The sequence below is a fragment of the Grammomys surdaster genome, unplaced genomic scaffold (genome assembly GCF_004785775.1).
Source record: "Grammomys surdaster isolate TR1022 unplaced genomic scaffold, NIH_TR_1.0 125357, whole genome shotgun sequence".
Lineage (NCBI taxonomy): Eukaryota > Metazoa > Chordata > Mammalia > Rodentia > Muridae > Grammomys > Grammomys surdaster.
The window spans coordinates 1,233,431-1,248,072 of NW_021620229.1; the positions used below are offsets into that span (position 1 = coordinate 1,233,431).

The following is a 14,642-nucleotide window of genomic DNA, read 5'->3' on the forward strand; positions in this document are numbered from 1 at the left end:
AAACTTTAATCTTGAACTTTGAAGGACATGGACCATCCAAACTAGCCTTGGTGAGACATGCACTCCACAGACACTCTGCCCTGCCCCCATGTTAGATGCCCCATTACTCTAGGAAAGGATCTTTAGAAGTCTCACAGGTTCTGCATGTGAAAGATAGGCTCCTGAACCTGAGGAGTGCTTCTTTCCTATGCTGAGTGTGGTCTCCAGGACTGGATAAACCCTGTTTCGAGGGGGAGAGCCAGGAGGATCAGAAGTTTAAGGTAACCATCAGATATGTGCTTGGCTACATGGAACCCTGTATCAAAGCAAAACAAAACACAAAATGATTTTGGGGAAATTTTTAACATCTTAACCAGATAACTATGAAAAGGAAATGCTGCTATCACTTGCAAAACATGGCCTTGTCCTGCCACCTGGTGGTGATTCTTGGTAAAGCACAGTGCTGGGTTCAGCATGACCCTAAAAAATTTTTCAGAAACTGATTGTGCTTGCACACATCTGTAACCCCAGCACTTGAGATGCAGAGACAGGAGGATTTTGGGTTCAAGGCCAGCCTGGGCTACATAGTAAGATTTGTCTCAGAAAGACACATATACACACGCACACAGAGTTCAAGGCCCAGGGCTGCCACCCTGTGGGAGAGTTCTTAGTGCTTGCCAGGCTGTGAATTCCATCCTTGCATTTGGAAGATAAAGGCTATTTGGAATTTTTCTGTTAATGGTGTTCTTCATTTTCTAAAAAGGTGCAGGAGTCATAGTTTAGAGTATTATTACAGAATTTCCATAAGGGATATTGTCTTTCTACCTGTCTGCTGTCTAGAGTCATTGGTTGTAAGGAATGAGCACCAGCTGTGAGCCTATCCCAGGCACTGTGGCGAATCTTTCGTAAATGCTTCTAGTTTAGTGGGACTCTGGCTCTGCTCCTCAAAAAGCACCAGTTAGAGATCTGGGCAAACTAGTAAGTCTTGAACTTCTAGGGTCTTAGTTGTCTCTAGAGTAGGGACATTATATCAAACACTGTGTTTATCTAGCATCTTAACATTTTTTAAATTATGTTTTGTCTGTATATGTTTGTTTGTGTACCATGTATGTGCCTGGTATGAGAGGAAGCAGAAGAGAATGTTATTATAGATGGCTGTGAGTTGCCATACGGTGCTAGGCATCTAACTGGGGTCCTCTGGACCTCTGTAAGAGCAGCCAGTGCTCTTAACCACTGAGCCATCTCTCCAGCCTCTAGCCTTCAACTCTATTTGTATGTAACACTGCATTATAGTTTTACAAAAATTTGAGAAATTCTTCAAATAATTAGATTGGTCTCACATTAATTTTATTATAAGACAGAATTTTATTCAGCATCGGCTGCCCTTGAACTCACCATAAAACCTTGAACTCCTGATTCTTCTGCCTCCACCTCCCAAATGCTGAGATGACAGGTGTGGACCACTGCACCTGTTTATGTAGTACCAGTGACCAAACCGTTCATACAGGGCAAGCACTCCGCTGCTACTACTGCCCCAGTCCTTTAAGATGAGTCCCATGATATCCTTACAGTGGTGTGTTCTATTCAGGGATGGCCCCAAGCCCAGTATGTTTTGAATCTACCAAGTGCAAGAGACTGAAGTCAGGTAAAGCCCGTTAAGGCATACATGTGACACCGAGATATGGGTGAGAATTACCTGCGTGGGATAAGTCCCGCAAAAGACACAAAGACCAGATAAAGAAGAGTTGTGCTTCTCAACCACTTTGCTCACAGGTTCTGTTTGTTAAAGGTAGGATCCTGGGCCTGAGGAAGAGAGCTTTCTTCCCATGCTGAGTGTGATCTCCAGGACTGTATAAACCCAGTGTAGTGTCACCTGTTCTGCAGTCTCACCCATCTCTGCCAGGGGTAAAGACAAGAGAACCAGAGAGAGATTTAAGGTAATCCGAAGTTTACCTTAAACTAAGACCACCCTTGACTGAAAGGAGTTGGGTTCCGGGAGGTGTCATCGATCTATGACATTGCAAAGAACGAGGAGCAGCATTGTTTGGTCTGATGTACACAACCCAGATTACGATGCAGTGGTTATGCTCGGGTCAACCACAGTCCCGGTCTCTGTACAGAGAATCTGTTACCTGATGAACGCCAAGGAGCTAGGAATGTGTGCGAACAGAGACAAGCCAGGCTCAGCACTTTGGAGAAGACATTCAGAAGGAAAGGGACCAGAAGGAAGGCTGCCGGGTTATATCAAAAAGCCTGAAGGTGAGGAGGTGAGGAGGCAACAGTGGACAGGAGCTAAAGACTGAGCCTCAGGGAGAAGAACACCTAAGAGCTGGTCACACACCCTGGCAGTGAACGCCTGCTGTGTGCCAGATTTTGGGGTATGGGGGTGCTGTGGTTTGTTTACTATAAAGCCATCACTATCCTCAAAATGAGGATGAGGTGCCAGCTGTTACCATGGTGGCACTTGTAAAGCTAGGCTAGAAGAATCACTGACTTTGAAGTCAGCATGGGCTACAGAGTGAGGCTCTAACCTAGGGCTGACCAGTCCCTTACACAAGCTGCTCTGAGGTTGGCCCAGGCTGACCAGTCCCTCCACACAGGCTGCTGTGAAGATAAAGTAAGGTATCACAGGTGTTTAGCACACCTGACTTACTGTGTCTGTCAGAGGCTTGCTTGCATATGATGACGCCAGATGACTAAACTGCTGTGCTTGGGGAACTGCAGATGGGCTAGCTAACTTTTGTGCAGCTGTTTGGGCGGCGAGATGGGAGATATGGTTGATCAATATGTCTGGATTTGATTAGGAAGGACCTGGCTTGGAGCTGTGGACTTGGACTTCACCCTGTAGGCATTGAGGAACTAGGGGGAGTATGAGCAGGTTTAGCAGTGGGGACCTGAGGGATCAGGGTTGACTGGTCCAGCCTTGTAAAGTTGCTGTAGCCCTCCCAAGTCTCTTCCACAGGTCATGAGGAGGGTGACATTCAGACATTCACCCTCCTGCACTTAGGAGGGTGTGGGCTGAAAAGTCCTTTTGCATTTCTATATGCAGTGAGTCATTATGAGTGTTTCTGGGGACAGAGGATCAATGGTGCTCGGTGCCACCTGGGAAGCACTTTGCCTTTGGATGCCACCCATAAGCAACCCACAAACTTCTTGGCCTGGGAAGCAAAAAGGGAGGCCTTCTTTGGCACTACAAGGACCCTGCTGCTAAAATAGAGTGCCCCCCCCCACTCAGAGCAATAGAGTCATCCAGGAGGGAAACAGTAATTTCGGGCCAATTTTCATCTTGAGCGAATGACTCCAGAGGCTTCTGATACTGCTGCTTCTGTGCTGTCCAGTGGAAGGGCAGGAGGCCCTGGCATGGTTTAGGCACCTGGCAAGTCCTAAGGTGTTGCCTCTGGGAGGTTTTGGTGGCTTAGACATTATGTCACACAGCCATTCCTACAACCAGGAAGATGATGTTACGTCTGCAGAAATGTAGCTGGGCATGTATGAAGCTCTGGGTTCAATTCTCAGTACCCATAAACCAGGCCTGGAGGTACATGCCTGTAATTCCATCACCTGGGAGGTGATCTGTTGCTACATAGTGAGTTCCAAGACCAGCCTGGACTATATAAGACCCCATAAAAAGAGGAAAGGAAGGAAGGAAGGAAGGAAGGAAGGAAGGAAGGAAGGAAGGAAGGAAGGAAGGAAAAGGAAGGAAGGAAGGCTAGCTGCCTGGCTGGCTGGTGAGACCATTCAGTAGGGGTAGGCATGTGTCATCAAGCCTGGGTTCTAACCCCCAGAACCTTCATGGTGGAAGGAGAGAACCAATTCCCATTACTTCTTTGACCTCTACTCTTTGGCCATAGCACTCATGTACATACACACATATATAAACAATAAACATAGATGGTTTTTAAAATCCACATTTAGAAAACAAAAGGGGGGTGGTGGTAAGGAAGAAATATATTGATCCCAGAATGTCTGCTCAAGATGAACTTAGCCACTTTACGGAGGCATAAATAGGAAGCCTTCAGCTTGATGACTTAGGAAATGGGCAGCTGCTGTAACAGCCCAGTTAGTGACTGTTGCCTTCCCCACACGTCCCCCAGGCCTGCTTAGAGTCAGTGTATGCTCACAGCCCAGAAGAGGCATCTGCCGATTGCCTTTGCATCTCCATGCAGTTGTAGTTCAATGCCTTAGCCACTGGCTAACACAGTCGCTGTAGGTTTGCTGTAGGTTTTCTTTTCTGTTTTGTTTTTTAGTCAGGGCTTCACTGAGCTGGCTAGAACTCGCTCTGTAGATCATGTTGGCCTCAATCTCATAGAGATCCACCTGCCTTTGCCTTCCTAGGGCAGGGATTAAAAGCATATGCCACCATGCCAGGCTGTGCTTTTTAAGTGAACATTTGGTGACTCTTGTAAATCTGTGGGCTAAGGGAGCAATCGTGTGACGTGCTATCTTTTGAAACCAATGTTTTTCGATGGCAGATTGTCCTCAGTGTTTACATGTGTCATAGCAGGTTTCGTGTTTTAGTTCTTTATTCCTTTTTTAGCTAAATAGTAGGTAGATCACCTCTTGTTTATGTACTAGTGAGACAGGTAAGAGGATGTCTGTAAGTTCAAGGCCAGCTTGGGCTATGGATTCAAACTTGCAAATAAAACAAGTAGAAGTTTTGGGCTTTTGGAGAGATGCAGAACCAGCAGGGATATGGAAACGATACACTCAGGAATGGCTGCTTCAGGGATGGAGGCAGAGTCCCACCATCTGCCATGGCAGGATGGAGACCCAGCAGGCTACTGATGTATTTCAGTCTCAGTTTGAAGGCCTGAGAACAGAGCAGCGATGAGAAAGCTGGTGTCAATCTTGGGTTGATGAGCCAAACTAGCGTCAGATATGAGATTGATAGCCCTACTCGGGGAGTAGTACCCCATTCCTGGGCTCTCTGTGGAATAGATGGAGTCAGCCTATATCTAGTCACGGTGAGGGAGGACCCATCGACGCCCATGCTGACTGGAAAGAAACATCCAGAAACAATGCTGTATTGACTACCGAGCACCCCCAGCCCAATCAAAGGGGCGTACACTGTTAGCCACCACAGATGATTGCAGAGAATTGTTCCTGCTCTGTCCTGTCTTGTTGCTAGTCATGCCTTCTGAAGTACTAAAATTTCATGGTTCTTTTCTTCCAGTTCTGAACATTGAGCCCAGGCCTCAGTGAATGCTAAGCAAGCGCTCTCACTGAGCTCCACCCCAGCCAAGCTTCCTAGGGCTGCTGCATTTTGTCTTATGAGATAGCCCCTCTGTGGAACTCAGGTTGGCCACAAACTCACAGTCCTCTTGCCCTAGCTTTCTGAGTGCTGGGATTATTGGTGTATGCTATCACATCTACCTTAGATGTGGTTTCTTTTTTTTTTAAATGTGTTTGATGTGTACCACAGCGTGCTTATGGTGCTCAGAGGACAACTTGTGGAAAGAGTAAGTTCTCTCCTTCCGTTGTTTAGGGCCCCTGGAGAGAACTCAGGTGGTTAGGTATGGCAGCAGGCTCCTTGTGTCAGCTTACACTCCTGTTCTCCTCCTAAGAGGCTTTCACCTATTCTCCCCTTTATTTCTTTTTTTAGGGGAGTGGGGGTGGGGGCTAGAAGAAAAGTCCAGAGTGCAAAGGGAACAAAACCTGGTGGCACATGCCTGTAACCCCAGCACCCCAGCACCCCAGCACCCCAGCACCCCAGCACCCCAGGCTGAGGTATACATTTAGGACAGCCTGGTTTATGCATGAAGGTTCTGCTCTTTAACCTCTATTCCCACCCCACCACACCCCAATTCCCAAAAAAGGAAAAAGGAGGAAAACAAGAAAAGGGTTGTTTGCAGAAGCATGATGAGACGTTCAGACCTTGAGTCCTTGTGAAGTGGCCTTTATTTGTGTGACGGAGTCATTTTCCAACTCAGTCTTTTCCAAAGTTGTTTCCATCTGCTCTGAGAAGCTCATTCCCTGTTACTCCACACAAAGACGCTCTTTTTATGGTGATAGGTTTCATAGTGTTCTGATGGACCCTTAAGGTCTGACAGGGTGGAACTCAGTAAACTTAGTAACACTTCTAGGCTAGATGGCACAGGCAAGAAGCTCATGGGCAGCCAACCTGGGCTACATAGTTCCAGGCCAACCTGAGCTACATGTGAGACCTTGTCTCAGGGAAGAAAAAAAAAATCCTAAGATTATCTCTAAAAGCTGAAGTCTGAAGAAAAGCCGGCGTGTGTGTGACTGTCAGGCTTCCTGTGGCTTATATCTAGGTTAGTTTATGTCTGGTGAAATGTTTCAAAGAGAATTTGCCTCTTGAAAACTCCAGGGGCAAGGCCCATGGTGAGCACCTGTAGTCCTCTAACTTGGGAAGACAGAGCAGGAGAATCATTTGAGTCCATGTGTCCTAGGCCAACTGCGAAGCATAGGGGGGACCTCACTTCTTAACCGAACCATGGGGTGGGGGCGGGGGCGGGGCGGGGCTCGGGGCGGGGCGGGGGTGGGGGCGGGGGTGGAGGGCAGCAGAGGGAGAGGAACCAAAATCACACAGTTGCTTTCCAGAGCAGACCCTCATTCCCACCTCTTGACATTGACACTTACGTACCGAGTAAATGTTTTAATCTGGTGCGTGGATGCCATGTAACTATCATAGCGAGGAAACAAGCTGTGTCTGTTGCCTTTCCCACTGTTCCTTTCATTATCTGTTTCATTTTGTGGGACAGGGTCCTTGAACTTCCAATCCTCCTGACATCCATCCTTTTTGGGGGGAGAACAGAAGAGTGTTCACTCTGTTGCCCAGGCTGGCCTCAAGCTCTTGCTTTAGGTGTCCTTCCTGCCCCAGCCTCCTGACTCACTGGGACCACTTTTGACTACTCCAGGCCTGGGGCACTGGATCCAGTCTACAAAGTATTTAATTTTTCATCCTTGAATCTTTTTTAATTAAGTTATTTATTTACGTTGCAGACAAGTGGACAAAATTTAAAAGTTTTTTTAATCATTGAAGTTACTGTTTTCTCTTCCCAATTTGGGAAATCAAATTAAAGGCCGATCAATAGCCATGGTCCTTCCCTAGTGTATCATATGAATGTTAGGAGTAGCAGTAGTAAACTTTCTAGTACCTATTATTAGTAAACTGTTAACCATTCTAACGTTTATGAGAGACTAGTATTTGAGTGCTTTGTCTGACACATGCTGGGTCCTCAGCACGGAGAAGAATGTAGAAGATAATCATGTTAATATGAACTGTCAGTCATAGTATTTTGACAGTTTCCTCTAATTAGTGGCTTGTTTAATTTGGGGCTAGAAAGTCATAATCGGTTACTGAAATCCTAAAATATGAAAAGTCAATTTAAGTATTCTTTTCTAAAGGAAATTCTGGCTGCTGGCTAAGAAATGTTCTAGCATGTATGTTTTTGTTGCCAATTTTCTCTTTCTAAGCTTTCTTTGTGCTAAGATCAGAATGGAGATTCCTTTCTGGCTGGCAGAGTGACAGATGTGCCATCTGCCTATGTCTGCTGTGGTTTCAGACAATATCAGATAGTTTATTAGTTTTTTTTGTTTTTTGTTTGTTTTTGAGAAAGAGAGAAAGAGAGGGTCCCCCTGAGTAGCCCAGGTTGGTCTTGTCCTCTCCACCTTTCTGTCTCTACCTCGTGGGTCATAAGTCCTACTTATGTCTCTGCACTTGTTTTGAACTCTGAAAACCTGTCGTTCACCTGGGATCTTCCAAGTTCTTACTTAATATCCTAGGACATATATGTAAACCTCACACAAATGCACACCAGTGCCATGCTGCTCAGGCCAGCTTTAAACTTCTCGTTGATTGTGACAACAGACAGTTACCACCCCATGAGTCTGGAAGCCACAAGTTCCAAGTCACAGTGTCTCAGAATCCAGTCTCTGCAAGGCTCCACCTTCTCCAGCTTCTGGTGGAAGTGACATTCATCAAGCCTTGTTAATGTGTCACTCCTCGTCTAGGGACAGCACTCAGTTGTTAGAACGCCTGCCTAGCACTATGAAATCCCCCCAAATTAGTAAGTGGAGGCAGAAATATCAAAGTTCAAGATCATCCTCAGCTGGGGTCAAGACTGAAGCTAACTAACTTGGGCTGCATAAAACCCTGCGTCCAGATAGATAAATCAACATCACTCTCTAGTCCACCTCAGGTAGCTTGCTTCCTTTGTGTTGTATCCAGATTTTCCTTAGCGTATAAAGTCAACAGCCATTGGCTTAGAACCCACCTAATCCAGGGTGAGCCCATTTGAAAGATCACTCTGCAAAGCACACTGGCAGACACTCAGAGTGGTTAGGAGTCCATCTGTCTGGGGGCACTTGCCAGCTAAGCCTGTGCCTGCTTACTGCTTCTGAATAGATGCTATCATACCAGGCTCTTTTAAGTATTTATTTTTAATCTCCAGTTAATAATTTCCTTTCACAGAAATGTTCCAGGAAGCTGTTTATATTATATTAGTTTGTATAAGTCTTTCATTTTTGGAGCTGGAAAAAAGAAGTCCTGTATAGGAAGAAAATACTGCTCACTGACCAGGAAAGCCACTTTTCAAGAGTTCAGCAAAGCAAGAGTTAAAAGGGCAGTCCCCAGAGTGCAAGGTCTGTTTACAAAGGTTTATGACTTGGGTGTGACTTGGTGGCTCAAGCTTCAGGGACTTGGAGACAGTGAGTTGAGCCTGCTGGACTGGACCAGTCAGAGCTCTGCTTGGCCGAGTAGGGCCCTAATTACAGCCTTTAAAAGACCTGAAAAGCTCTGGAATACATGGATGTGGTCAACTGCCTGTTCCTCCAGTGTGTTTGTGGGCCGCCCCTGCCCATGGCTAAATCTCAGGTAGGTTTCAGCCTGCAGGGAAGGATGCTTGCTTGGAATATATGTTAAAAGTTCTAAGAATGGGCCTGTTAATCTACAGTCTTTGCAGCGAACCTGGACAATATTTTTAGAAGCACAAAAACTTTGCTTAAAAGGAAAAAGTATATAGTTTAGAACAGTGCACCTATGAGTAGTGTCCTTCCTGGCATGCCTGGGTCTGTCCGTTTGAAGCCAAGTCCGCACTGGCTTTGGAAGGGACCTGTCGTTTTAGCTGAGGAGCAACACTGGAATGTGAGCTCAAACTCAGGCTTCTCTCCTAAAATGCGTGTTTCAACTTCATGTGCTAGTCGCTAGATTTTGAGATCCCTAAGGCACTTTGGTGCCTTTTAGAGGGTGCCACCTCTGGCATCTCCAGGGGAACTGTGCAAACACTGAAGTCCGGTTACAGTGGATTCCATTTGTGCTGCCTGTATTCAGACAGTAGCTGGCACAGAGGCACGTCAAGAACACATGCAGGGCTGCTTTGCCTGTGTCTACCTTGCCCAGCCCCGGTCACTTCCTGGTATATTTCTTTATTTTTGGCATCAGTAAGAAAATACAAGCTGCATGTTGCATAAGCACAAAGCAGCTTCTAACCATTAAAAAAACAACTGTGGTGTTTTTTAATGTTTGTAGTAGTTAGACTACTCTACGCCTCTGGTTTTGTTCCGCACACTTCTTCTGGTTTTCTAGCAAGTTGTTGCTTACCCTTTTTAAATGACTTTATGTAAGTGGATTTATTCTTACTGTGTATTTGAGTTGCCTATGTCATTCAAGTTAGTAATTTGTTTCAGTCCCCCATTAATAATCCGATTTTCATAAATTCAGAAAACAATAACTTTATGATTTTTCTTTTTCCCATGGTGATGTTATGAAGGATAAAAACATATATATTTCCTCCTGGGTGTGTGCTGATTTCACAGAAAAATTACTCTTAGTGGGTGGTGAGGATCTCAAGTAGGAGAGGAAGGAAGTTGAGTGGGAACGAGTCTCTTATGAGAAATAGGCCAGTAGGAGAGTAACTCAGGAAAACCAGGGCCGTGGTTCTCCCCTTCCCCAGCAGTATAAGAAAATGAGATTTAGAGGGGGCCTTAGGACCATGGAATTCACTGGGGAGACTGTTGCATCCAGGTAACAGAGTTGGGGGCAACTTTTCTCAAGTGTCTTAGTCTCACATAATTCGTGGAGTATAATCTGCCCCTCAGTGTCTGGAAGGTACCAGACCGCAGCACAGACAGGCTCAATGGAAGTTCAGAGGTCCTCTGAGTGGCTGTGTGGCCCTGGGCAAACCACTACACTGCTTTCTCTTTCAGTGTCTATAAAGTGAAGAATGAAGAGGCGAATTAGAGTGTCTCTACATTTCAGTATAGCGCAACTTTCTCGAACATGCCATGGTATAATTAATAACACGAGACTTCTGTTATAGTTTAAAGCTTGGGCCTTTTGCTTGGGCAGTCTTCCAGCTATCTCATCTAACTTACCCTGACTGTCTAGCCTACAGCCCACCACACGGCTAGCTCTATACCTTTCTCTGCTTTGCTACAATACTTGTTTGTTCTTTTCCATGTCAGCTCTTGAGTCTCCTACTTCTCTTCCTTTGCCCTCCATTCTTCTCTCTATGGAAGTTCTGCCTCCTACTTCCTGCCCAAGATTTTGGCCGTCAGCTCTTTATTATACCAGTCAGTAGCGAGGCAACCTCTGATATGTTATAGATACAGCAGGCGAGGAAAGGCAAGCAGTTACATATAGAAAACCCGGTGACAGACTATAGAATGGCAATATTAGAACCCTGCCAGCACCTAGCTCTCTGCCAGTACAGAGTTAACGATTGAACATACACTGGTGCATCTTCACACAAAGTAAGAAAATGCCACTCCAATGTTCCAGCTGCTGTGTTAGCACAGGTTTTCTTGGTTGATGAGCTGTACTTCTTTATGGGGTTTAGAATTTTAATTTGATACATGTATGCTGTATCTTTTTTTCTTTTGAGTTGTGAGTCTCACTGTGTTACTCAGACTGGTCTTAGACTCTGGTATAATCTTAGTGAACACTCAAACATGCCAGACTGGAAATTAAACAAGCCTTCATGTTAGGACTCTGTTGTTACTGGCACGAAGTTCCTCTTCCTGGGCCTCCACCATTTAACTTCCTTCTGGCCCAGACTCTCATGGACAGAGTGGGGCCAGACTGCCTCAGATTACTGTGTCATCCCTTGGCCACCTGCCTTTGACAGCCACCCACGGCCTGCTCTGCTGCCATCTCTGGCTTCCTGTGTAGTCTTTTCTGCCTCCTCAGCATATCCCAGCATCCTCCCCCCAACCTGTGGCTTTATACCCTTTTTGATTTGTGTTTTTTAAAAAATGAATAGAGACAAGCCAGATGGTTAGCCCTTGCTTGTAATCTCAGCACTTGGGAGTATGGGGCAGGAAGATTGCCACAACACACACACACACACACACACACTGTATTGGGCTGGGTATTTAAAGAAGTTCAGGCTTGGCTCAGAGTAACTGTTGTGCCTGGTGCTGACAACTAATGTCAGTATCTGGACCAGCCCAGTCCTTTCTGTGTCCAGATTTTGGGATCTGTCAAGTAGATGGGTACCTATTTCCAGGCAGGGAAAGCTCTGAGGATGCTACTCTGTGACCATCTTTGTAGAGTGACAGTTGACTTAACCTGATAAGGCCTATCCTGCCTGTTCTTCTAACAGGCATTTCAGTCACTTGCCTGAGGTTGCTCAACCAGCCCCTGGCCCTCACAGTGATGGATATGGAAGTCTGCCCCATTCCAAACTGTGCATGTTTTCCTGATTGCTTTTGAGAAAGTATATAGCCTGGGTGGGCCTGGTGGTCCATAACTGCTTACACAGGAATGACAGGGAGTAGGTTAGAGCTCAAAGCCAGTCTGGGATCCATAGCAAAATCCTGTCCTCCCTTCCCCCAAAGATGGAAAACTTATTTGAAGAATTAGAAGTGGTTTGTGTGTAACTTGGTGGTAATACTTGGTGAAGTGCTTGCTCAGCACCCACAAGGCCCTAGGTTTGATCCAGGGACCTCCAGCAAAAAAGCGTGGTCACTTTTAGAGTCAGGAATCTTTGTCTTCTTTATCCCAGGCAGGCTTGAATCCACTGTCCTCTTGTCTCTGTCTCCCAAGCACTGAGATTGCTGCATGGACCACCGTGCTCAGCTGAGGGTCATAGAAAATGGGACTGTGTAATGTATCCAGTCTGAGAGCCAAGGTTAGCAGCCTTGACTTGTCCAAGCCTACACAGTGTTTGTAGTCTGATAGCTCAGAAACCCTACCTAGTTTAGGCCACTCCCATCAGACTGTGGCTGTGGGATGGGGTCCTCATATGTTGAGCCCTCTCAACCCTGGATATATCTCATTGCACCTTCTATGTGTCAGTATCATCCACACTGAAAGAAGATGTAGATCTTGTTACACATTTAACTTATTATACAGTCACTTCTGGCTGCTGTGGCTAACCTCCTGCTCTTAAGCATATTTGGAGAACACCCACCTTAGCTGTATATTCATTTTATTATTGTAGACTGGCTGGCATTCTTAATGTCTCACTGTAGCTCATCTCTGGTCCCCCAAAGATCTCTTAAACTGCAGAGTTAATTCAGTCTGGAATAAAATTCGGCTCATTTAATCCACAGTGAATTGTCTCTCACTGTCTGGTTCTGCAGAGTGGGAGGGGGCAGAAGGCGGCTGCTCCACTGTTCATACCTGGCTGCATCTCTGAGCTCACTCAGCCTGTTCATTTGCAAAGGTGGTGACTGAGAATGACTGGCGGCAGGGCTCAGGCCTGGAGGAGGAGCAGAATGAGGTACCTCGAATCTCCAGGAGGAGGTGGGGCTCGGGGAGGCACACCCGGCCACGACCATTGTCTGACTACGGCCAGCTGGCCATCAGAAGCCTGTCCATTCCTGAAGATGCCATTGCTGCAGACCCTCCAGATGAAGACCACGTGGACAGGATGCGCCCAGCAAGTGTGACCACCACCAGCCAGGATCCATGCGCCCCCTCAGGCTGTTCCAAGGGAGGCCGGAGAAGGCGACCTATATCTGTGATTGGAGGGGTCAGCTTCTATGGCAGCACCCAGGTAGAGGACGTGGAGAACCTCTTGGTCCAAGTAAGAGCTGGTCTCTTCAACCATGGCGAGCAGAGACACTCAGCTCCCTGCCTCTGTCCTCTCTGCAAACTAAACTGGACAATGCTTTTCCTTCTGGAGGAGGACATACCTCCTCACCCCTTTTCTTCCTGACTTTGTAACCCGCTTGGATCCACACTAACAGTCTGCTGTCTCATCATCTGCTTTCCAGTCTCCTTACCTAGAGCCTCAGCTCACAGCACAGACTGGCCATGTGTCTGAAAAGCCCTGAGACCTGAGCCGGGGACCATAGCCTGGCTTTATCTGGTTTACTTCCTGAGGGGAGTGATTCTCGAACGACAAAGTGGTTCGTTGTTGGAATGCAAACATAGGAGTAAAGTAAAAGATGAAAGAGAAGGGGATGGAGGTGGATGTGGCTCAGTGATAGCATTTATTTTCATGTAGGAAGCCCTGTGTTCCTTCCATCCATTCCCCAAAACAGATCAGAGGACCATGCTAGGAGGAGAACTAATTTCTCTATCTTCTAAAATCACTTCTGTCCCCAGTGATTCATCACCCACCATCCCTAGAATGGACCCAGGCTTGGAAGGATGCTGGGCGAGCCCTCTAACCACAGAGCAATACCACCTTTCCCTGTTCTGCTTCTGGGTTGCAGGTTTGACCATAAACACCACTGGGCCCCCAGCACATTTGACAAGTATTTCTCAAGTGCTTAGTGAGCACTCTAAGGTTATGGAATATTCATGTAAAGGCTCTGTCTTGGAGAAAGTCCAGCTCCTTTGCTTACCTATGCCAGCTAACACATGGCCATGCTCATACAGTCACAGAATAGTGTATATAATAACTTATATGCTCAGTTTCATATTAACAACGGGCTAGGTACTTTCTTAAATTACCTGTAAAATTCTCTGGAAAAAAAAAAGAAATTCTATATCAGGCTTGGGCTGTGTGTTAAAAGTTTTTCCTGCCAAGCTCAGCACAATGCCCTGCTTGTAGCAAACACTCAAAAACCCTTGCTTAATTCAGTTGAGTTGAATTCTTCAAGTAAAGTTATAAAGTTATAAGCCCAGTGTGGTGGCACATGGCTTTGACCCCAGCTCTTGAGATAGGGAAGTGGGGGGATGAGGAATTCAGGGTTGTAAACCCAAGGGAGACCAGCTTGGGTTATGAGGCCTTGCCTCAGAAACAACAAAAGACACAAGCAAAACTGAAGTTAAAGATACTTACATGGTCTTTAAGATCCTTTTGTTTTAAGGTACTCCACTTGTTGGAAAATATTTCTAACTAAACTAAAGCAAATGTGTCTAAATTCAAGACACAGTTGGGGGATAGTTTGAGATACTCAGAACATACTATGTTTCTGAAGGTCAAAATAGTATTATGTACAGACATGGTGCTTGTGCCTATAATTCTAGAATTCAAGAGGCTGAGGCAGAAAGCTTGTGGGATTGAGGCCAGCCTGGTCTACAGAGTGAGACCCTGGTGTACACCCTAAAGCACAGGGAGGGAGACAGCTCATTGGTAAGGGAGACAGTTCTTACTCCTCTTATAGAATACCCATGTGAGGCAGCTCACATCCACCTACAACTGCAGTATCAGGGGATCAGACGCCCTCTTGGGGCCTCTGAAGGTACCCACTCCTCATAGGGGTCTCTCTCTCTCTCTCTCTCTCTCTCTCTCTCTCTCTCTCTC

At 46.2% G+C, this 14,642-nt stretch overlaps 1 protein-coding gene across 3 annotated transcripts in view; it reads left to right on the top strand.

Annotated features, from left to right (window-relative positions):
• Spata13 (spermatogenesis associated 13) overlaps window positions 1–14,642 on the top strand; it is a 126,732-nt gene that overhangs the window by 56,699 nt on the left and 55,391 nt on the right. For 2 of the 3 annotated variants that reach the window (XM_028785868.1, XM_028785869.1), the window contains one exon: window positions 12,609–12,971. In XM_028785868.1, the coding sequence (XP_028641701.1) occupies window positions 12,609–12,971 (363 nt within the window). Of the gene's footprint in view, window positions 1–8,735; window positions 8,816–12,608; window positions 12,972–14,642 lie in introns of those variants that run through there. The other variant, XM_028785870.1, reaches the window with a different exon arrangement.